Source organism: Rhinatrema bivittatum, chromosome 11 (genome assembly GCF_901001135.1).
Source record: "Rhinatrema bivittatum chromosome 11, aRhiBiv1.1, whole genome shotgun sequence".
Classification (NCBI taxonomy): Eukaryota; Metazoa; Chordata; class Amphibia; order Gymnophiona; family Rhinatrematidae; genus Rhinatrema; species Rhinatrema bivittatum.
The window spans coordinates 78,445,938-78,470,377 of NC_042625.1; the positions used below are offsets into that span (position 1 = coordinate 78,445,938).

The 24,440-nt window shown below is 49.7% G+C and overlaps 2 protein-coding genes across 5 annotated transcripts in view; one reads left to right on the plus strand and one right to left on the minus strand.

Moving 5' to 3' along the window:
* Nucleotides 1-346: 346 nt before the first annotated feature.
* On the plus strand, nt 347-5,380 carry LOC115100522 (suppressor of cytokine signaling 5-like). Its single transcript, XM_029619002.1, has 2 exons — nt 347-565; nt 1,473-5,380. The coding sequence occupies exon 2, from the start codon at nt 1,664-1,666 to the stop codon at nt 2,960-2,962; it is 1,299 nt and encodes a 432-aa protein (XP_029474862.1). The 5' UTR covers nt 347-565; nt 1,473-1,663; the 3' UTR covers nt 2,963-5,380.
* A 5,994-nt stretch (nt 5,381-11,374) lies between these two features.
* Nucleotides 11,375-24,440, minus strand: part of SAMD4B (sterile alpha motif domain containing 4B) — a 49,653-nt gene continuing 36,587 nt past the window's right edge. For 3 of the 4 annotated variants that reach the window (XM_029619001.1, XM_029618998.1, XM_029618999.1), the window contains exons 5-13: nt 20,254-20,363; nt 19,839-19,925; nt 18,394-18,697; nt 17,736-17,821; nt 17,467-17,585; nt 16,162-16,366; nt 15,459-15,582; nt 15,163-15,246; nt 11,375-13,202 (exon numbers count right to left, since the gene is read on the minus strand). In XM_029619001.1, the coding sequence (XP_029474861.1) occupies nt 13,174-13,202; nt 15,163-15,246; nt 15,459-15,582; nt 16,162-16,366; nt 17,467-17,585; nt 17,736-17,821; nt 18,394-18,697; nt 19,839-19,925; nt 20,254-20,363 (1,148 nt within the window). In that variant the 3' untranslated portion in view covers nt 11,375-13,173. The remainder of the gene's footprint in view (nt 13,203-15,162; nt 15,247-15,458; nt 15,583-16,161; nt 16,367-17,466; nt 17,586-17,735; nt 17,822-18,393; nt 18,698-19,838; nt 19,926-20,253; nt 20,364-24,440) is intronic. The other variant, XM_029619000.1, reaches the window with a different exon arrangement.

Here is a 24,440-nt window from a genome sequence, read left to right on the forward strand (position 1 = left end):
GCTAGCACCGGCCCTGTATTGCATCGGCCTGAATATTTCTGTGCGGGGGGCCTGCGAATTAATGCGCAGTAGTAGGCGTAACAGAGGGTCTCTGGGCCCCATAAGAACGCCACCCTCACACATGTACTCCTAATGACATCACACTTTCTATATGCTCCACCCCATCATAACTGTCTCGGTCAAGTGCGTTCTTTCCCTGCTTCCCAGCGTCCGACGCGGGCCTCATCATATTTTCTCACGCACCCGACTCCCCGGAGTCTTCTTTTTTCCGTTGCACCAGCTCATAGGTTCCCCGCCGGCCCCATTTTATTGTGCACCGACTGGCTTCGCTTCACGGAATCCGGAACTTCCGGCTCACTGTGCTCTTCCGCCCCCCTTCTCCCCACTATCCAAACAGCGGATGGCAGCTGGGCTGGCGGAAGCGTTCCTGCTCCGCCTTCCTCCCGCTTCGCCGTGAACAGCAGTTGGCGGCCTGACCTGCGCCGCCTTTCTTCGGCCGGCTTCCGGTTTCACGGCGGCCTTACCCCGCCGGCTGCCCTTAAAGGGGTCAGCACCGGCCTCCGATGTGAGTAAAACAGATACTAAACAACCCCCATTTTAATCTCTGGATACGTAGGCGAGGAGGCGTGTGATGAGCTGTGTCATGCCTCTCTTCGTTCCAGTCGGTAGCGCTGGATTTCCCCTTCCCCCGGAATTGTGGCTCAGTGACTGCGCTGCTCTGAATGGGGTTTTGATGGGAGGGAGGGGGGGCCGGGGCAGGAGTGTGATGAGCTGTGTCATGCCTCTCTTTGATCCAGTGGGTAGCGCTGCATTTCCCCTTTCTCGGAAGCTGTGGCCCAATGTTTGCACTGCCCTGCATGGGGTGTTGGTGGGAGTGGGGCGGGTGGCAGGATTGTTTAATGTTAGTAAACCAAAATAGAAAATGAACATGTGCATGAAAACGTGATTAGCGGTCGGGCCCGTGGGCACAGGCTCCGAGAACCGGGGATTAAGTCTCCGTATATAAAAGGATGAATCTCGACATAGCAAGAGAGACTTGCACAAACTGAAAAGGATAAATATGCGTGTGTAAACCCCCCACCCCCAAACAAAACTTATTTATTTTATGAATTGGCAACCCCGAGATGAGGGAATGAGCGCTGTGGCTAGGGTGAGAGTTGGAGAAAAGGTTGGAAAGAGAGCTGTTGGACCCGGGCGAAGGGTGTGAGATAAGAGGTGGAAAGGGTGAGGTTGGAGATGATACCCTCTTCCCTGACACACCTCACCTGTCAATAAAATGGATTTTATTAGAGGTGAGACATGCAAGTAAGGGCTTGGTGTGCTATGTTTTCTGGTTATAGGACTCGGCCCCATTGTCAAGTTCCTCCCCCCCCAGATTATAGACATTGTGTCTTTTCAGTCATCTCAGTTTTCAGGACATCACGACTTCTGACTAAATGTCACTCCAGTAATTTTTGCATTTTTGTTTGTAGCTTCTGCTGTCACTCTGCCTTCTGAATATGAAAACAGAGGAAGAAAAGGTGGTTTCTGTGTCACAGAGCGATCTGCCAGCTTTACCTGTTCGTCCACCTGGACTCCCTGCTGAGCCTCGCTGCCTCTCTGAACAACACCAGGCAGCAACACTGCTAGTTCCCACCTTTAATAACAGTTCTGGGACTGAGAGATGTCACAATCGAGTGAGGGCGGAGAGCAAACCAAAAACAAGGGGGCAAGGCCCAAAGTGAAGCAGGGCAGGTCTGAGGAGAGAAAGGAGGAGGGAAGCAGGCAGAACAGGAAGAGCCGGCATCTGAGCAAGGCAACAGAAAAGCAGCCTGTAGCAGCTGGAGAACTCTCTTCTGCAGTGAGGCGGCCATCACTGGCCGATGAGCCTGTGGCCTCTTTACAGGAATTGGAAGGCCTGGAACTCTGCAAACTGCCCAGCAAGTCACTGAAGCAGAAGATCCAGGATGCTGTGGGCCAGTGTTTTCCTATCAAAAGCAGCAATGAGCACCCACAGAGCCTTTCATCCTCTCATCGCAAGATTCACCTGAGTGAGCTGATGCTGGATACATGCCCCTTCCCGGCAGGTTCAGACTTAGCGCACAAGTGGTACCTAATAAAGCAGCACACAGCTCCTGTGTCCCAGCAGAGTGGTTTTCTAGAGAGCTGTAGCACCGTGGAAGACGAGGACGACAGATTGCGGGAGAGGAGGAGGATTAGCATTGAGCAGGGTGTGGAACCTCCACCCGATGCACAGATCCATACCTTTGAGGTCACTACACCGATAAACCCCCTCTACAAACTGGGACCTAAGCTGGCTCATGGCATGAATGAACTGGCAGGAGACAATCGTGCCACACTGCAGGTGCGTCAAGAGGAGGAGGCAAAAATGGAGCCAGCAGAGCACGTAAGCTCAGGGACAATGGAAAGGCTGGAGGAGAGGGATGGCTTCCGAGTGCACACACAAATTGATTACATACACTGTCTGGTACCAGACTTGCTGCACATCACTAACCTGCCCTGCTACTGGGGTGTGATGGACCGCTATGAGGCAGAGGCCCTTCTGGAGGGGAAGCCAGAGGGGACCTTCCTGCTGCGGGACTCAGCCCAGGAGGATTATCTGTTCTCGGTCAGTTTCCGGCGCTACGGCCGCTCCTTGCACGCTCGAATTGAGCAGTGGAACCACAACTTTAGCTTCGATGTGCACGACCCCAGTGTTTTCCATGCCCCTACGGTGACAGGCCTACTGGAGCATTACAAAGACCCCAGCACCTGTATGTTTTTTGAGCCTCTGCTCTCCAGCCCTCACAACCGGACGCTGCCCTTCAGCCTGCAGCATCTATGCCGGGCAGTGATCGCTAACTGCACCTCCTATGACGGCATGGATCACCTGCCTATTCCCAGCTCCTTAAAGGCATACTTAAAGGAATACCACTACAAACAGAGGGTGCGGATTAGGAGGCTGGACTTGCAGTGGAACTGATCAGCTGCTGCAGTTGCTTAATATTGCTTTGCAAGGGATTGGGAGCTGGTCTCTTTCTCCATCCCTGACTGGATGGGGTGATGCCTACAGCATCCTATAGCAGTTGTAACACCAGTGCTAGCTGAACACTTGATTCTTGGTACTGTTTGAATGAGGTTGAGATATTGTGCATGTATGTAACTGTCTGAGATTCTTTAGGATGCATTTATAAGTAGCAACACTGGAAATCTATAAAAATTATAGGTAACTTTTTCACTGCTGCAGTGGGTTTTTTTTTTTTTGCATTCAGACTGGGAGTCCTTTCAGCTCTTATTGACAAAACACCTTGCCCTGAGTAAGGATTAGAGCAGGGGTAGGCAACTCTGGTCCTTCATTAGCACAAGTCTGGCAGGTTTTCAGGGCATCCACACTGAATATGCATGTCATGTATGCAAATGCAGCTCATGCATATTACATGTGGATATCTTGAAAGGCTGAGCACCTTGTGGCAAGCAAGGACCAGAGTATAAACATTTTAACTCAAAATAGATCCTACTCTGTTGACATGCTATTTGAGTTCTGATAGCATTAAACTGTAGTCTTTAAAGTACATGATGATAAACTTGAGCCTGTCCAGAGATGGTAGAGAAGAATGCTGCTGTGCCCACCAGGAGACACATTTGAGAATATTTAGGCTGTAGTTTCAGGCTATAAACTTGTGAAACAAAAACCTGCAGCTAAGAAAGTTGGAGAGAAAAGCATAGAAATTCACAAAAACCGCAGAAGCCTGAAAATCAAGGCATTAGTGCTTATGTGAGACAGCATCTATCCCTCTGTGTATCTGAATCATGAATGTTGCAATAGTAGTGGAGCTCCTATTTTCCTGGGCAACTGGAGGTTCTTCAGGCTAATTTTTACCAACATTTATCTGCCCAGTGGAGTGCAAACAACACACTGCAGAGACTGGGATGACCTGTTCTTCCTCTATTTCTATGATCATGTTTTCAGCTGGAGAAATATACTGGAAAAGAGGACAAGCTTGGAAGTGTTATAAAGGTACTGCTTTATCTCAGCACTAGGGCACATGTTGGAGGGGAGAGGCACTCTTCCCAACCCCTTCCAGCTGGTTGGACTATCCTCAGGTAAACTTGAAAAACTTATCCTTGTCTAGTTCCCATCTGGCTCAAAACTGCCATTCTAGAGCAGAAATGGAAACTAAAATCCAGTTCAATAATTTAGCTTCTACAAGATGGGCTGTAGAAGAGCTGCTGAATTCATCCCCCTGGTATGTAGGGATTGTGAAACATGGCCCTTGGGAATAGGATGGATCACAGTGGAGCTATAGCACTTCAGAGGGAGAGGTGTGTAAAAGGTTACTTCCTCAGGCTCCAGGCAGGGTATTTATATCCGTGGGGTTGCTGGTGAATTATAGGGAGACCTAGCACCATTTTGCAGCTCGTTATTCTCTTAAGACTGACTTCACCCATCTTTGGTTATTTATAAAACATTAAACACTTGAAAGTGCTGTGTTTTGTATGGTTTTGGGCTCAGAGGTAGGATGGTTAGAGTCACAGTGCAAGTAGTGGCAGGGACTGGAATAGCTCAGTGAGACGGAAAGTAATTCCCAGAATCAGACTGTTGTAACCAGCAAAAGCAACAAAAACCCCCAACCAAACAAAAAACAGTACTAGCATCATGCATATTTGTTCATTATACCTATTGTAAATATAAAGGACCAAGTAAAATGTTTGATCTTGTTAGAGAACTTTTAGAGAGTGGTATATACCCAGGAGTTTTGTAATGTAGTCAGACACTGGAAGTATCCATTTATTCATTTTGTATGCAAGTATAATATTTATATGCAGAAGAGAGTATCTTCTTGAAGCTTTCTCTTGAAAGTTATTTGACAAGTTTTAGGACTTCAGAGGTAAACACATTTGCACTTTACACTAGAGAACTAGAATTTCCATTAAACTGGGGAGGGGAGTGCAATTTATCCAATAGATGATTCCATAAAACTTCATTTAAGATCAACTTTCACTTTCTCCTTTAACAACCTCCGTTTACATCATTGTTGCAGAAGGGTATTACCAAATGTGTTTACTTACTGTTTAGAACAGCACAGTTCGAGATCAGGAAGGTGCAAACTGTCCATTTGTTATGTATTGGACAAACCTTAGATGATATAACTTTAATGGTTCTAAACAGGTTTTCACAGCAGGGAGGGTAAATCCTCCCTCCCTCCCCAGGTGTCTAGCCCACATGGCTAGGAGCAGGGGACACGGGGGTGAGTCCTGCCACACACATGCTGCCTGATGTTTACGTTATTTGTGGAATCCCTCAGGCAAAGTGACTGCTGCTCCACCTCTAAAGAAAACAGGCACAGTGACAACAGAAGAATGCCATAGTGGTAACTATGAACAAGCATCACATTTTCCAACCAAGCCTGATAAATACACAAGTTCTCAAATGGCTCCCAGCTTAGTCCAACAATCATCTATAAGCACTGCATGCTTGCCAGCCAAACCCATCAGAGATCTTCCACCTATGGCCATGATGTACAGAAACATATGCTTTCCACACAAGCCCAACATCAACTTCCACCACTCTCACACCTCCCATCAGTGTACAGACAATACACTTTATGCACCACCACACTTTTAGCCTCCATTCTTATACGTTTGGGCTTGGGGAAATGGATTCAAAACTGAGCTAGGATTGGGAGAGAGAGACCTGCTCTCTCTCTGTCTGACTCAGGTGTTATCACTGAACAGTGTGGCAGGAAGCCATCAGTGTATGTATAAAAAATAATTACTGAAGTATCAAATAAGACATTGTTTTCCCAGTATGTACCCAGATCAGTCCAGACAGTGGGTTATGTCCCCCTTCCAGCCGATGGAGTCAGAGAAAACTTCGAAGTGTGCTCCCATCTAAACTAGTGCACCCTCTGTCATCCTTCAGTATTCTTCTGACTCCAGCAGATGAGAGGGGCTGAACTCTAGTTCCCCACTACTTCTGAAAAGCTAAATTTAGTGCTCTTTTCTCTATTTCTTAACCTTGATCCATCTTAAGATAGGAAGGAAGCTAACAGAGGATAGTGAAAAAAAAAAAAAAAAGACCAGGAAAGCTCAGACTCTTGGCTAGGGCCCAACAATCTTACTTGCAGGAAGAGCTGTTTTCAGTCTCCAGTGCTGTATTTGCTTGGTAGGGGTAAGTTTTTGTATCTTTCTTACTTGCAGGTTTGATTTGTAAGCCCCGGGGTGCAAGGTGGTGGTCCAACCTCTCCCCCTTTTCCTCCGAGCCGACCCTGCTGCCCTGAGACGTCATTTTGCCTCAGGGCAGCCTCCACCCAAATGCGACATTCCTCATGTGGTGGAAATAGCAATGCAGGCAGGTCAGGGAGAAGGAGGAGTGCTGCAGACAGGGCTTTTCCCTGCTCCTCACAACCACTCACCAGCAATTCGGCAGCAGCTCAGCTCACAGTCCCATGCTGCAGTCCTCGAGGTGCTGCGTGTGCGGAGATCCCGGTTCCCGGCTCTCCCGCAAGGGGATCTGTGTGAGATGCCTCCCTGGTGGGGAGGGTTCCTCGCGGCTGGCAGGACGAGCTGCTTAGAGTGTGATGGTGCGCCTCCATGCACGGAGGCCGGCCCCGATCGTGCCCAGCGTGAGAACGGCGGCCATCCTTGATTCTGAGCCGACTGCTCCAGAGCAGCCAGGGGACGATTCGGACACCGGTTCTTCAGTGCTGCTGCCGATCCTGACCCCTGAAACCCCCCCCCCAGCTGCCTTCTGGACCACCTCCATTTTTGGCAGATTTTGTGCTTTTAATGCACAATGCCTACTTGGTCAGAATGGGACAGCAGCAAGATCCAACAGGGCTGCCTCCTCCTAAGGTGAGCAGGGTGGCTGATCCTCCAGGGCCTCCGGACCTGGGGTTCACCATCCTCCGGGGGGCTGGGCTCCTCTTCCTCAAGGCCCTCTCCCCGACCCAGACCTGGATGAACCCTCATGGATGGCTCAGATGGAAGGGGATGAGCCCCAGCTACTGCATCTCTTCCAGAGGGATGAGTTGGATCCGCTCATCCCATATATCATGCAAGACCCTCCAGGGCCTTCTCTACCAGCTAAGAAGGGGGACCCCGTGCTCACAGGTCTACGTCCACCGTTGAGGTCTTTTCCTTCTCATCTACGCTACTGCAATTTCTGTCCCGGGAATGGGATTCCCCTGAAGCCTCCCTCAAGGTGGGTAGAGCTATGGATAAGCTATACCCCCTCCCAGACGATTTTCTGGAGCTCCTGAAGGTTCCCAAAGTGGACACGGTGGTAGCTGCAGTGACAAAACGAACTACCATTCTGGTGACAGGAGGTGCTGCCCTAAGGGATATGCAGGATAGAAAGCTCAAGGTGTATCGAGAGAGTATTCAAGATGTCGGCTCTGGGCATCACAGCAGCGATCTGTAGTTCCCTCATGCAATGGGCAGGACTCTGATGGGGCCAACAGCTCCTCAGTACACAAGAGCTGTCTCCTGCCAAAGTGCAGCACGCTGACCATCTGGAGGCCGTGATAGCGTATGGGGCAGATGCGCTATATGACCTGCTCCAAGTTCTGGCCAGGTCTATGGCTTCAGCAGTCTCGGCCAAACGCCTCCTGTGGCTCCACAACTGGGCAGCAGATTCCTCCTCCAAGACCCAGTTGGGCTCCCTACCCTTCAAAGGGAAATTACTCTTTGGAGATGATCTGGACCAGATTATCAAGGCACTTGGTGAGAATAAGGTCCACAAGCTGCCGGAGGATCGGCCATGAGCTGCTAGGATCTTCGGTTGCACTAGAAACCATTTCCAGAGCCAAAGACGTTTCCGTCAACCAAGAACAGCTGCCTCTCATTCACCCTCTTCACATTCCCACTCCTGGTCTCATTCCTTACATTGCTGAAGACCAGCCCAGGATAAGCTTCCCCAGGGGGGCAGCTCCCAAATCTTCACAATGAGGTTGTGCCAGCCCACTCCTCGATCCCCAGGATAGGGGGCAGTCTCTTCGTCTTCCAAGAGGAGTGGGTCAAGATTACCTTGGAGCAGTCAGTGGGCCCTGGATATTCTAAAGCACGGTTACACTTTAGATTTTGCTCGTCCTCAAAGAAACAGGTTCCTCTTCTCTCCCTGCAGACCACCACAGAAACTCCTCATAGTACGCCAGACACTCGACAGGCTTCTGGCCCTCGAAACAATTCGCCTGGTTCCTCTGACGGAAGGGGGAGCTAGTCATTACTCAGTCTTTGTAGTCCCCAAGAAGAAGGGCTCCTTCTGTCTGATCCTGGATCTCAAGATGGTCAAAGCAGCCCACAGCAACCCTGAAGAGGGAGACCTTATGCTCAGTGATAGCATCTGTACACAGCAGAGAATGTCTGGCCTCCTTGGATCTGACAGAGGCTTATCTCCACACTTCCATCCTCAAGGCACATCAGCACTGCCTTTGCTTCAAGATTCTGGGACAGCATTTTCAATTCCAAGTCCTGCCCTTTGCACTGGTGACAGCTCCCCGTACCTTCACCAAAGTAATGGTAGTAGTGGTGGTAGCCCTCAGGAGGGAAGAAATCCTGGTCCACCCCTATTTGGACGATTGGCTCATCCAGGCAAAGGCCCTGGTCCAGTGTCAATGAGCGATAGACAGTGTTGCATCTCCTTCAGTCCCTCGGACGGGTGGTCAATTTCTCCAAGAGAAGCCTTACTCCAACTCAGTCCCTGAACTTCTTAGGAGCACACTTCGATACAGCTGTGGGCAAGGTACTGCTGCGTCTGGATCGGGCCCGGGTTCTCATCTCCCAGGTACAGCGATTCATTGCGCTCTTTCTTCCCAGAGCCTGGTATTATCTTCAGGTTCTGGGCACTATGGTGTCCACTATCAATCTGGTACTCTGGGCTTTTGTGCATATGCGTCCTCTGCAGAGAGCTTTGCTCTCCCACTGGAAACAGGTTTCTCTGGAGTTTCAGGCCATCCTCCTGCTGCTAGAGAGGACCAAGGACAGTCTGGCCTGAAGGCTCAACCTGGATCATTTGTTAAAGGGAGTAACCTTGGCAGTCCCTCAGTGGGTGATTGTCACTACAGATGGCAGTCTCTCTGGTTGGAGAGCGGTCTGTCAGACGAAAATCGGCACAGGGGATGTGGACGGAGTTGCAAGCATCCTGGCCGATCAATCGCTTGGAGACCAGAGCAGTATGCCTGGCGTTGAAGCGTTTTCTCCCCCTAGTCCAGCATCAGCCGGTTCGGATTCTGTCAGACAACGCAATAACAGTAGCGTACATCAATCGGCAAGGGGGAACAAAGATTCATCACCTTTCTCGGGAGACGGACAAGTTGCTAGCCTGGGCGGAGGTCCACCTTTCCCGCCTAGTGGCCACTCACACTGCAGGAGTGGACAATGTTCAAGCCAACTTCTTGAGTCATCAACGCATAGATCCCGGAGAGTGGGAACTCTCCGAGGAAGCAGTGGCACTTCTATTCAGTCGGGGGGGGGGGGTCTCCCCACCTGGACCTAATGGCCACTCTATGGAACGCCAAAGCTCCGTGATTCTTCAGCCACAGAAGAGAGTACGGTGCGGAAGGAGTGAATGCCTTAGTCCTTCTCTGGCCACAGCGCATTCTCCTCTACGTGTTTCCGCCATGGCCCCTGGTGGGAAAGGTAATCCGAAAAGTAGAGAGGCACCACGGTCCAGTAATTCTGGTGGCGCCAGAAATGGCCACGTCGGTCGTGGTTTGCAGACTTGGTCAACCTCACAGTGGACGGCTCTCTTTGCCTGGACATCTACCATGCTTACTGCGCCAGGGTACGGTATTTTTTGACCAGGCAGATCATGTGTGTCTTGCGGCCTGGCTTTTGAGAGGCGCCGGCTGAGAAGACGATGATACCCGGAGGCCGTGATCTCGACCCTCCTCAAGGCTAGGAAGACCTCTACGTCCATTGCCTATGTCAGAGTTTGGAAGGACTTTGAGACCTGGTGTGGCTCCGTACCTGTCTCGCTGTGGAGCACCTCAGATACTGTCGTTCTTGCAACAGGGCCTGGAAAAGGGATTGGCCTACAATTCCCTGGGGGTGCAGGTGGCTGCCCTTGGTTCCCTGATTCAGCACTGGGAGGGTACCTCCCTTTCCTCTCACCTGGACATTGTCCGATTCCTCAAGGGAGTGAAACACATTAAGCCTCCAGTACACGCTCTGTGTCCCTCATGGAGCCTCAAAACGTAGTTCTTCGAATTCTAGGCGGCCCACCTTTCGAACCACTACGAGCTGCTACCCTCAAGGATCTTATGCTCAAGACAGTCTTCCTGGTGGCTATTTGCTTTGTCCGCAGGTCTTTGGAGCTTCAGGCGCTATCGTGCAGGGAAGCCCTATCTCCGTTTCATGGATTCAGGAGTTTCCTTGCGCATGGTGCCCTCTTTCCTGCCCACGGTTGTTTCCACGTTCCATATGAATCAGATGGTGCAACTCCCATCTCTCTCAACTGAAGATTCCCGTGAGCTATGCAAGCTTGATGTTAAGTGCATTCTCATTCACTATCTGGAGGCTACAAACGACTTTTGCTTGTCGGATCATCTTTTTGTACTTTGGAGTGGCCCAAAGAAGGGGGCCAAGGCTTCAAAACCCACCATTGCTTGCTGGCTGAAAGAGGCCATCGCCTCAGCATATATTGGTGCCGGTCAACAGCCTCCGGTGGGCATCAAGGCCCATTCCCTCCAAGCTCACGCGGCTTCCTGGGCAGAGAGTCAATCCGCTTTGCATCAGGAGATATGCCGAGCAGCCACCTGGAAGTCTTTACATACCTTTGCTTGGCACTATCGTTTGAATCTACAGGCACTGGTTTTCAGCTCCTTTGGCAATTGGGTCATTCAAGCAGGGCTATCCGGGTCCACCCTAAGTGGGGGAGCTTTGGTAACATCCCATGGTCTGGACTGATCTGGGTACGTACAGGGAAAAGAAAATTATTCCTTACCTGCTAATTTTCATTCCTGTAGTACCACGGATAAGTCTAGACGCCCACCCTAAGGATTTATGGGATTGGAATTGGCTCTCTGCTCAAATTGTTTTCCGTATACCATGTGTTTAGTGGCTGTTTCATGGTTCATTTTGCAAGTTTAGTTGCCTCTTAAAGTTTAGTACACACTGTACAGTTGTTCAAGTTGAAAGGGTTTTATACCTTGCTCCATCCATCTCGTCTCTTCAGGCTTTGATATTCTTAATACTGAAGGATGACAGAGGGTGCACCCTTCGAAGTTTTCTCGGACTCCATCTGCTGGAAGGGGGACATAACCCACTGTTTGGACTGATCCCTGGTACTACAGGAATGAAAATTAGCAGGTAAGGAATAATTTTTCTTATCCTAGATTTATACTAGGAAGTCCCAGCACCCCCATGCTATACATCGCAGCACCTACACAGACACTTTTTTTTAAAGGTTTTTTTTTTTTAATAATGTATTCATGGTTACCAGCCATAGTCATAACAAAAGTTATTCATAATAAAATGTATGTAAAATAACATTTCTATCTGACAGGCGTTTCGTTTCTACAGTAGAAATAAATACTTACTACTATTCTGTAAATACTTTGCAGAAGACGGAAGTTAGGTTTACTTGGAGAGGGGGAGGTGATATGGAACTCTCTCCCCCTCTCCACCATGGGCTCCACTGCAGCCCCCACCTCCTGATCCCAATGCCACACATATTAAAAATGGGGTGGGGTGGGGGGTGGGGAGCAAGTAGGGAAGTAGCAGAGACCCTAGGGAGGATAAAGGGCTCCAAATCTCCCTTGTGTTAATGAAATTTAAAATAAAAAACACACAGGAGCTGATCACAAGCAGCAAGGAGACTGGAGAGCTGAACGAGGGATGTGTCACGGCCTTCCCCCTGCTCAGAGAGGCTCAGTACCTGCAGAGTCTTCTTACGGGATTGTAACAGAGTACTTTCAGTGTGCAGCTCAGGTACCTGCCTACAGGGCGATTCCTTTCCCGTGTAGTGTTTTTACCTTCACCTAAAGCCCCTTCCCACCCCAGTACTGTGTACCTTTCTAGCTCAGAACCACAACACTGCACAGAGGCAATGGGAGGTTTAAATATTAATTTGTCTGCTACACAAAGTTGTTTTCTCTCTCCATCCCCATCCCTCTGAAGAGCTGCCAGGATCTCCATTAACTAACTTCTGCCTTCCCACACCAACCTACTCATTGCATAACATAAGGCAGAAAGAGTGCCCATGGAAGTAGAGATGTTTTTCAAAACCTTTCAGGATAGTCTAAGGCAGGCATCTTTTTGTGACACTTGCTGCTGTGCATCACAGTGATCTCATCTTCACACATCAGATGGCCATGCCTGATATCACCACCCAGCTAGGCACTTTGTGATGTCAGCCAAAAGGCCTCGCTGCCATTTTACCCTGTGCAGTGTTGCTACGCTGAACAGACATGAGCCGGAAATGGATTTCACAGAAAAGACACTGATCACGCCATGGCTTCAAATCACTATACACCATGACCACTCCAGGCTCCTCTTGCTGCCTCCCATAGCTTAGACCTCTTGCAACTGTCTCTGGTTTTAGAGGCTCAATCTATTTAATAAATGAATGACTCCAAGAAATAAACGAGCTGTTTCTAACAGCCTAGCCTCTTCTACTCTCACCTCACACGGGAAGTCACTGGTGGTTTGAGGATTCCATGCCAGTGGCTGAAAAACACCTTGCTGCCCCCCCCTGCAGTACCTATTTCTCTGGCTACAACGTGCTCTGACGATGGAGGGAGACAAAGTGCAGATACACCAGGAGCCTGCCCTAGATATCAGCCTGAAGCTCGCTGCAGTGTCAGAAACAGCTCAAAGGTGGCAGTACTAGCCTAAGAATGCAGGGGGGAGGGGGCCCACAAAGGGAGATTTTAGCTTTTCCAAAAACTGACACATGAGATCTTCTCTCCCTCACATGCGTTATATATACCAGGTACAGACAGAAGAAAACCTCCTGCTTCTGCTTCAACATTAAACTGTAGCAATCCAGGCATTGTGTACTTCAATATTAAACCATAGGTAAAAGTATAATAAAGCAGAAATTATTAGAACATATAGATGGTGGACTGTAGTGATCCCCCTCACTGAGATGTCCTGTAAAGTGGGGGAGGTGATGGATACACCATTCTCCCCAAACTCCATGAAGGACTGCTGGGAGGGTCCTAAGGTTATGTCAGAGGTTGCAGGAGCAGCTCAGATGGTTGAGGTCTTGTCTGTTCCATCTATCATAAAGAAACAAATCCAAGAAAATGGGTTATCTGCCGTTCCTCTGTGGGCTCCCCATTTAAATTCGACACCATGGGGAAACTTGCATCTTTTGCACAGAAAAAAAATGGTCACAATTTACAGTATCTATACAGCTGATCAAGGACTCCCTCAGGCAAATCATTCATGGCACAGTTTGTGCCACTAGTAGTAAAATGCGTTTGATGAATGAGTTTGCGGTACGACCTAGGCACATATTTCATGGGCCCTCAATCATCTAAAGGTTTATTTTATTGGAGAAATTACTTACTAAGTGTAGACAGATGGACTCGGGACCTATGGGTTATGCTCCCATGCCAGCAGATGGAGACGGAGTAAGGCTGCAAAGCTGACGTCACAGTACATACACCCCTGCCGTGTCCTCAGCCCTCCAGTATTCTTTTCAAAAGCCACTGTGGACATACTAGTGAAAGGACTTGATTAAAAATGGATAACCATAACTGTAGTCAACCAGTCATAAACAACGAACTCCAGTAAGAATATAGGTCTACTAATATAGGAACTGGATGGACACTTAAGTAATCCCTTGGATTTGAGGCCCACTCCACAGAAGAACCTGTGTCACAGTCATTGGGCAGCCAAAGGTGGGACGCTAAGTCCAGCTGTCTACACTAAGGAAAACAAGATGGACTCAGGACCAATAGGATTTAAAAAAGCTACTCCTGATTGGGGCGGGAGGCTGCCCGCAGTCCAGTCAGCACCACCGGTGCAATGGCTGCATCCTTTTGGGCCTGTAAGTCCGGCGATAAAAGCTGGAGAAGGTGTCCATGGAGGCCCATGTTGCTGCTCAGCAGTAGAACTTCCGCCCATGAGACTACCTGAGCCCTGGTGGAATGAGCTCTAACCTGAGAAGGTAATGGCTTTCCAGCCTCTACATAGGCTCCCGTGACCACCTCCTTAATCCAGTGAGCTATGGTAAACCCGCAAAGCTGTTTTTTTTTAAACTTACTTGGGCTCAGCGCTTACCAGCTGAGTAAAGAGATGGTCACCGGCTGCGGGGGGAGAGGGTGGCTTCCTTCACCCACTGCCTTTCAGCTGCCTAAGCAGCAAAGTTCACATAAGAGGCCGGCTACCAGACCAAGGCACACCTCAGGGATCTCTGAAACCGCCTTAGGAATTTTCAACTGGGGGAGGGACCTTTAGGTATCAGTGCAGGAGAGCAGGGCTCAATTTTCTCCAATTTAGAATGTAGAATTTCTCCTTCCAAAAAGTACAGCAATCCCCATAGGGAGAGGTACATCCACCATCTGCTGGAGATGTAGAATACTGGAGGGTTGAGGTCATAGCAGGGGTATATGTACTGTGACGTCAGCTTTGCAGCCTTACTCAGTCTCCATCTGCTGGCAGGGGAGCATAATCCATTGGCCCTGAGTCCATCTGACTATATGCTAGGAAATGATGATTTAGATTTATGAATTGCCAATCTGAAAAAGCTTGATGTCTTTCCTTTACTGCAGACATCCCCCCCAGGAGACAGCACAGATCTTATATAGGTGCTGTACTGTAAAACACATAATTAAGCTCTGGAATTCATTGCTAGAGGACATAGTAAAAGCTGTTAGTTTAGACAAGTTCCTGGAAGAAAAGTCCATAACCTATTATTAATGTGGACTTAGGGAAATCCACTGCCTATCCCTGAGATAAGATACTTGGAACCTATCTACTCCTTTGGATCCTGCCAGGTATCTGTGACCTGGATTGGCCACTGTTGGAAACAGGATACTGGGCTTGAAGGATTTTTGGTCTGATCCAGTAAGGCAAACCTTATGTTCAAGCTCCCATGAGCGACTCTGTACTCTCTCCCTTTCTCTATATCCTTCCACAGCTGGGCACAGAAGTGCCGCCCCCACCTACCACCTCTCCTCCAAGCACATGATTTCCCCCACCATTCAGACTCCATGCCTCTCTCTCTCTTACCACCAAGCGCGTGCTCCGTCATACTCAGGCATAGTGACTCCAGCGTAGGGTTAATCTCCAGGTCTGTCCCGGGAGCCTGGCAATCTGCACACAAAAGAAAACATGGAGCCACAGCCAAAGAATAGGCACTGTGCCGTGGGGTATAAATAAAAGAAAAGCCCCATTACAAAGTTGTGCAGAAGATGCAAGCAGAACTAAAAAACTTACTCAAGGCAAGTATGAGAGCTGCATGACAACCCTTAGAATGCTGCTCATACTTTGTGGGTATGGGAGATAGGGTCATAAGGTGGTCTTACCTGGTGGGAACATGAGGATTGCTTGCGGGGACGAATGAACAGGCAACGAGTGTGTGCGCTGAACAGAGCTTCGACTCTGGCTGGGCATGCTGTTACTGCCACCAGGGTTGGCAAACCATAGATTCTGTAAAAGGGAGAAAACCAGGTATACCAGCTTCAGAACAAAACTCTCCTTGGTAACCCCCCTCCTTCTGGTATAAATAGGAGTCTGACAGAGCTTCATACAATCACAGCACTTACACAATCCTGATAGCCTTCCTGTTAGGGATTAGAAACTCAAACTCCGGGGCTTAACTCTCCGATCTACAGCAAGCAAAAAAATCACTGTGCTTATACCCTCCTAGGTTTGGACCTTGCTGTATCCATCCTTTGCCACTCGCAAGCATGACAGTGCTGCGACCCCGCCCTCAACACCCACAGATATTACTCTACTTTAGCTCTACTGCTTTTTCTCTTCCTGAACTATGTGCTCACACTGCATTCAATTTCATTTTAAAGCTTTTATAAAACTTGCAGGTCCAAAATTCTTGCTTCCTGTGAGGCATAGAACATCCATAATTTTGAACATATCTTATCATAGCATACATCAACATTACACAGTATTCACCATCATGGCCAATTCATGAATAAAAAGTGTTAGCATGAGCATTAGGTCCTAACTGATCAGACTTGTATCTCCGCCCATTCATGCAGATAACCTCACCTGCCTTCCCTGGCCCCCTATGCTTGGTGTGTTCAGTGTATGCTGTGGGGAAACTCCTCCAATTCCAGCTGGACTCATCATCCCCAGCCGGGATGGGGGGATTGCTCTCTGAGGCATCTGGAACTGCCGTGGACCCCTACGTGCCACTGCCACTCCCACCCCCACAGAGCCAGCTATGGGGAGTGAGTTTGAGCCGAAAGCCCATCTGTGGAGAAGAAAAGCAGACAGATGAGCAGAGCGTAATAGGCAGCAGAAATATAAGGCACATGGCTGATCCTGACTATATACGTGGAGTTTCACATATAGTCATGCGTACCCAGCTGCATCCCATCATACACATGGGCTGCACTATATAAAAGTGACGTCCCAAAGGATCAGCGTGCGTGTATGCTCCATAGATTAGCTGTATGCAGTTTTCTCTAATTAATAACCCTGGGACATCATGTGATGAGACGTCATTGTGGACAAAGTCACCAAGACAAATACACAGCCTCCTCTGAGCACAGATGAAAGGTAGACATGCTCAGCTTGTGGGTCCGAGCCAGCTGTCATGCACTGTCAAGTCACCGCTCCCCTCCACTCTCTGACTCCCAAGGAACCTCCGGACTAAAGCGGGGAAACCAGATGCTGAGAGATTCTCCAGTCAGATATTCTCACACACACAGTTATGTAATGATGGTTGTTTTTGCTAAAACCTCTCCCTGGGGCATTGTACATTTATAAACTGTCTCTTGAGACTCTGCCCTGCCCAGACTCAAGTACACATGTGAGGACAGCTGGCAGGAAACTCCTTTCCACAGCCAAAGCATTGACCAACAACATGATTTACCTTAAAATACTTCCTAACATCCTAGTCTGGCTGGGCTGCATGCAGGTTACACACCCACAGAAAGCGTACTGTGAAAAGGAGAGGAGCAGACTGGGGCAGCCGTGCAAGAGCAGAGCTTGTGTAACAAGTGCAAGCTGACAGCCTGAGGTGTAATCAACACCCTGCCCCCATCTTGCTGCTTATATAACAGCTGGAAGCTGGCATTCTCCCACAGCTGAGCTGTCAGCAGCTCACTCATACACACAACAGTCTCACCCATTCTTAATTGCCAGTTTGACATTGGAAAACAAATGTCTTATATTACAAGGAACACTCAAAATTGCCATCAGTCCAAAATGTTCTGTAATATCACTAGGATTCCACGACAGATCTGCAGTCCTGTAAGGTGACATTTGTGCAAGGACATTGACATGTCTGCTCCACACTGAGGCGACTGCTCTAGCTGGTCACCTATACATTCCCCTCTCCATACACACCCTTTCTGCTGGCGATATCCCTGCATCTCCAGCATTGCCTTCCTAGGAAAAGCCCTCAGCAGCTTCAGCACCTGCTGTTTCCAGGACAGCAGCCTCTTCTTCTGAGTCTCTGTGAATGCCTTGGAAAAAAACCAACAAGGAACATCTTAACAGGGAACCAGTGAGGAACGGCAGAGCCCTTGAGTCATGCCGAAATTGAAACTCTTGACTTCCCACTTTCCTGGATAAACATCGTAATTTGTCATACCAACCCCCCACTCCCTTTTTACCTCATGCGTCAGGCACTTCTCGAGAAGGTGCAGGTAACAAGTGATATTTTCCTCATCTGGCCGAGACACCAGGAGTTGTGTACACACTGACAAGATACAAAAAGTTAAGATTATGTAAAGCCATGGATACTGTGTATGGTCATACCATCTGCAATGCAGAATTCCCCTTCCCGCCCCAAGCTGGGAATGACACCCAACAGTTAACAAATGGACTGTTTTAATATGAGAAGGCATTCCCAGCAGGAGAATAACGGGCAAGAGCAGCAAAAACTGTGGCCTTCACTCTCAGTGTTGCACTGAGTCCTGGAAGCACACAAATTAATCTGCACTTGTAACTCCTGCCTGCCAGATGGGATTTTCTGTAGGCAATGCAGCCAGGTGGGTACTGTACATGTCCGGGCTCCTATTACAAAGTGAGATGTCTGCAGGACCTAGCCTATCATTTCACAACACAATTTTCTTTCAAAAAAAACCCCCAAAAAACTCCAATGCTCTCATGCAAGGCTGAAATAGTATTACAACTGTAAATGCACATGCATGCTTTAACATCCACACTGAGTTACTGGGTTGAGTGGTTCTCTCTCTTGCCCTAACTCCATCATTCTCAATGCCCTCTCCTCTGTTACACCCTTGGGCCTAACTTTAAGTCATTTCTCACCTTTCCCCATGACCCTGGTTAGCTGTCCTGGAATGTCACCTTCAGGAATGGGCGCCGATGCTGATTCTCCATCACAGGGGGAGGAGGTGGTCTGGGCTTGGAATCCATCAGCAGTGGCATCCTTCCCATCTGGCCCGTTGCTGCTCTTGTCTGGGCTGCCTCTGGAACACCCACTCGTCTGCCCTTCTGCTGCAGAGCCCTCTTTCTGAGGAGTCTGCAGAGGGCTGTGGGATTTGATGGGGGTGATAATTACCTGCTGTAACTCCTGTAGAGCATTCCGCAGGTTACCTCCTTCCAAGATATCCTGCAGGCCAAAGAAAGCCACTTTACAAGAGCTTCTTGGCCCCACACGATTTCCTCATCAAAAATCTAATTGGCCATTTCTTCATCAGCCCTCAACATGCAGTCAGTTGCGTCAGAGATAGAGGTCAGGAACTGGAAGTATCTTGAACAGGATGTCTATGGCTGGCTTTTTATTTGATTTACATTCTGCTTTTCAGGCACTTCAAAGCAGGTTTCATTCAGGTACTGTAGGTAAAGTACTTCCCTAGCCCCAGAGCGCTTACAAGCTAAGGGCCTGATTTACTAAGGCTTTTCTCCCATTCATGTCTATGTGAAAAATGCTTAGTAAATGAGGTCCTTAGTCTGTACCTGAAGCAATGAAGGGTGACGTGACATGCCCAATGTCACAAGGAGCGCTAATGGTTTGCAGCCATTGTGGCCCAGAACAACCTATTTCCAGGTGTGATTCCTGATGAGTGTCAAATATTCTAAAACTTGCCTGAAGAGGTGACTAAGATGCCACCACCATCAAAATACTCTTTCGACCTGCAATAAGGGCTTTGAATAGATCCCAAACCAATGCTTTTATTGTGGCTGCTTGCTATGCCACGCTCTGCAGATACCTTATAAACCTCCAGGAACCCCTCCAGTCTTCCCCACAGCCACATGCTTTTTCTTTCCAGTCTCTCTCCCTTTTCCTGTGCCTGTCCCCTCCAGTTTTAATCTACCCCACTACCAGTCTATCTTCTCCAGTTTCCCCCGTCTTCCAATTTATCCCCTTCAGTGTCTCCCCTCACTCTGACACTGTGCTGCTAGTTTCCAGCCCCTGCAGGCTGCTCCTAATTGCTCTGCCACCATGGATCCTAATTTCTAGGATATGTGGTCTGCTGCTGACTCTACTGTGGCTGATACTGCTCTCGGCCTCCCCAGACCACCCCTGATCCAACTATCATGAACACTGCTGCACTCATCCAACCACCACTGCTGCTTCTGCTTCCTGCCAACGTGGGCCTCCTCCAATTCTGCTACTTCTGACTTACTTGGTCCAATGCAAATCCTGTCACCACCTCATTCCTGCTTCCACTCCCCCACACCCCCTCCCGTGGGCTGCCCCTGATGCTGTCCTAGCCTGCACGATCACAAATCGGGAACCATTGCCTTACCTTCTCCAGGGATTTCAGCACACTCTGCCTGTCTCGCAGCTTCTGAATACTCAGCGCTATCTTATGCCGTGCACCCTTGGTTACATTCTGTCCAGAAGAGAGAAAAAAAGCTAAATTCAGATGTCTGTCACAAGGCTATCAGAATGGTAAGCTGGGGGGTGGGGGGGAGAGACATAACTGACAAGATCCTCAAGGCTAGGGTGCAGCATAATAGAAAACTAATTACGTGACTCAAAGAGAAAATCTATTCCATGTACACCAAATACAATTCTGATGTCCCCTTCTGTGACAGCCCTTGTCCCCCATATCTCCTAAAGCTTCTCTTAGATGGCAGGAAATGTCCCAATCATCACTCCACTTTGGCAAAGGCCTATTAATTACATGTGTCTGAAAGCAAAACACATACAGCACTCACCTGTGACTCCAGGTGATGCTCAGTGAGGGTCATCATTTCTTCGTAGCTCATCTGGGAGAACAGGGCAGCATATTTGTGTAAGCGAAGACTCTTTAGCCAGGTAGGAACGTCTGGAGAGAGAGAGAGAAAGCAGAAGAAAGAGGACAACAGATAAGAAAATTATTCCTTACCTGCTAATTTTCGTTCCTGTAGTACCATGGATCAGTCCAGACCGTGGGTTATGTCCCCCGTCCAGCAGATGGAGTCAGACAAGAACTTCTGAGGGAGGTGCCACATAAGCCTGCATCCCCGCTAGCCCTCTTCAGTAAATAGACTATCAAAGCCATAGAAAGAGAGAGAAACGGAGGGATCAAGAAACCATCTTAACATGATACTAAACCGTAAAACTGAACAAAACTGGTAGCCAAAGGCAAACTTGCAAACAGAACTGTGAGAAACAGCTCCACAGAGGAATAGAATGGTCCTAGAGACCCCAGAATGTCAAGAAGTGGGGAAAAAAAAAAAAAAAAAAAAAAATTGAGCAAATCCCAACAAATCTGAGGGAGGGCATCTGGACTGAACCATGGTACTACAGGAACGAAAATTAGCAGGTAAGGAATAATTTTCTTTTCCCTGTACGTGCCAGGATCAGTCCAGACGGTGGGATGTACCAAAGCTTCCCTACTGAAGGTGGGCCTTAGATAGCCCTGCTCGAATGACCCTGTTGCCAAAAAAAACCCAAGGTCGGCGACTGAACATCCAAGCAATAGTGTCAAGCAAAAGTATGCAGCGACTTTCAGGTGTCCGCTCTGCAGATCTCCTGCGAAGAGACCGAAAGAGTCTCCGCCCAGGATGTCACTTGGGAGCGAAGCGAGTGAGCCCGGACCCCCAACGGTGGCTTTTTTCCTGCACCAATATTCGCTGCCGCAATAGCCTCCTTCAGCCAGCGAGCAATCGTCGTCTTAGAAGCCATGTATCCCCTCTTAGGTCCTGACCACAGAACAAACAAGTGGTCCGAGAGACGGAACTCATTGGTGACTTTCAGGTAACTCATCAGACAGCGCTTAACATCAAGCTTGGAGGTCTCGAGAGTCAACCGATGAGAAGGAAGGCAGCTCCACCGTCTGATTAAGGTGAAAGGAAGAGACCACCCTTGGGTAGAAACGAGGGTATCATGCGCAAAGTAATCCCCGAGTCTGTGAATCTCAGATACGGTTCCCTGCAGGATAACGCTTGAAGCTCGGAGACACGGCGGGCCGAACAAATGGCTACCAGGAAGGCCATCTTGAGAGTGAGGTCCTTGAGAGTAGCTGCACGTAGAGGCTCGAAAGGAGGTCCGCCGAGGATCCAGAGAACCAAGTTGAGGCTCCAAGAGGGGCAGGGAGCTTGGAGTGGTGGCTTCAGATGCTTTACTCCCTTAAGGAACCGGACGACATCTGGATGAGAAGAGAGCGGAATTTCCTCCCCTCGACGAAGCAAGGCTCCCAAAGCAGCAACCTGTACTCGTAGAGAGTTGTAAGCTAAACCCTTTTCCAAGCCTGCTTGGAGGAACGAGAGAATCTGAGCCACAGAAGCGAGACTCGGCTGTGTTTCGTGCATCATGCTCCATGATTCGAAAACCTTCCACACCCGGACGTAGGCAACAGAGGTGGACGTCTTTCGTGCTCGAAGCAGGGTCGAGATCACGGCCTCCGGATAACCACGGCGTCTCAATTTGCGTCTCTCAAAAGCCAGACCGCAAGACAGAAGTGAGCTGCCTCGTCGAAAAATATTGTCCTTGACAGAGGAGGTGCGGAAGATTACTGAGACGTAGGGGGTCCGTCCTCCGCCAGGTTGAGTAGGTCTGCGAACTATGGCCGGCGAGGACACTCCGGAGCCACCAGAATTACCGTGCCATGGTGTTCGATTCTTCGCAGTACCTTGCCCACAGAGGCCAAGGCGGAAACACAGAGAAGAAGACGGGGCCATGGCAGTACCAGGGCAGACACCCTCTGTGCCGCGTTCTCTTCTGTGGCTGAAGAAGCGAGAGCTTTCGCGTTGTGGGCTGACACCATGAGATCCAAGTGAGGAATCCCCCAACGGTGTACAACCAGGTGCATCGCCTCCTCCGAGAGCTCCCACTCCCCGGGGTCGAGATGTTGACGGCTTAAGAAATCTGCCTGAATGTTGTCCACTCCTGCAATGTGCGAGGCTGCTAATCGGGTCAGATGAAGTTCTGCCCATTCCATGAGTTTGTCTGCTTCCAGTGAGACGTAACAGCTTCTTGTTCCTCCCTGGCGATTTATGTACACCACCGTGGTCGCCTTGTCCAAGAGTATCCTGACCGCCCGATGGCGAACAAGGGGAAGGAAGCCCTTCAACACTAGTCGGACCGCTCTGGTTTCCAAGCGGTTGATTGGCCATCATGCTTGAGCTTTCGTCCACTGTCCCTGCAGGGACCTTGACTGACATACCGCTCCCCAACCCGAAAGGCTGGCATCTGTGGTGACTACTATCCAGTCCGGGATGTTCAGGGATACTCCCTGAGCCAGATGGCAGGGGTCCAGCCACCAGAGGAAGCTGCCTCCGGCGACCTGTGGAATCGGGAGGATGGCCCGAAAGTCCTGCGACACCGGCTTCCAGCAGGAAAGTAAGGCCCTCTGCAGCGGACGCATATGCGCGAAGGCCCAAGATACCAGATCGATAGAGGATGCCATGGATCCCAGGACCTGTAGATAATCCCAAGCTGTGGGCCAAGAGAGACCAGAGAAACGTTGAATCTGGTCCCGCAACACCTGGGCCCGATCCGACCTTAGAAAATCTTTGCCCTCCTTCGTGTCGAACCTCGCGTCCAGGAAGTCCAATGACTACGACAGGGTGAGGCTGCTCTTGGCATAGTTGATGATCCACCCGAGAGATTGCAGTAGTTGCACCAATCTGTCGACCGCCCGATAACCCTGGCGCAAGGATTTCGCTCAGATGAGCCAGTCGTCCACATAGGGGTGAACTAGGATTCCCTCCCGATGCAGGGCGGCCGCCACCACCATGACTTTTGTAAAGATTCGTGGGGCCGTTGCCAGACCAAACGGGAGAGCCTGGAATTGAAAATGTTGTCCTAAGATCTTGAAACAGAGGAATCGTTGGTGTGCCTTGCGGATTGGAATGTGGAGGTACGCCTCCATGAGATCCAGGGAGGCCAGGAACTCTCCGCGGTGGACTGCCGCCATCACCGAGCGTAGGGTCTCCATCCAGAAATGCGGTACCTTGAGGGACTTATTTACAGACTTGAGATCCAGTATTGGGCGGAAAGTGCCCTCCTTTTTGGGCACCACGAAATAGATGGAATAGTGGCCCTGGCCCACTTTTGAGGGAGGCACTGGGACAATTGCTCCCAGCGCGAAGAGCCGGTCCAATGTCTGTCGAACAATGATCTGCTTTTGGAGTAACCCGCAGGGAGAGAAGAGAAACCTGTCCCTTGGGGGCCATACAAAATCCAATGCATAGCCGTGCTTTAGAATATCTAGGACCCACTGATCCGACATGATCCAGACCCACTCCTCGTAGAATAGAGAAATCCGGCCCCCTATCCTGGGGATCGTTGCGTGGGTCGGCCTGGCATCATTGGGGGGGCTTTGAAGACGTGCCATGGGCCAGTCCTTCCTTGCCGGGTCTGCGCCCTCGAAAGGGACTGTTCCAAGAATGTGAGCGGGAGGAGGGAGTCCGGGGAGTCTGTTGTCTCGTGTTGTGGAAACGGCGTTGAGTGCGGAATCGACTTCTGGAGGAACTGAAAGATCTCGTGGATCGCGGCCGATCTTCCGGGAGTCTGTGCACCGCATTCTCTCCGAGAGACTTGATGATCTGATCCAAATCCTCACCAAAAAGGAACTTGCCTTTGAAAGGGAGCGACCCAAGACGAGTCGGAGGAAGAATCTGCCGACCAGTTCCGGAGCCAAAGGAGGTGTCGTGCCGAGACCGCCGCCACCACTGACCTGGAGAAGACCCGGAGAAGATCATACAGAGCGTCTGCCCAGTAGGCAATCACAGCCTCCAACCTGTCCGCCTGGCGTGTCTCCTCTGGAGGCAGATCCTGAGATGTAAGGAGCTGTTGCACCCAGCGAAGACCTGCTCTTTGTGCCAGCGAGCTGCAGGTGGCCGCCCGCACTCCCAGCGCCGAGACTTCAAACACTCTCGAGGTACACCTCCAGCTTCCTGTCCTGAGGTCCCTCAGC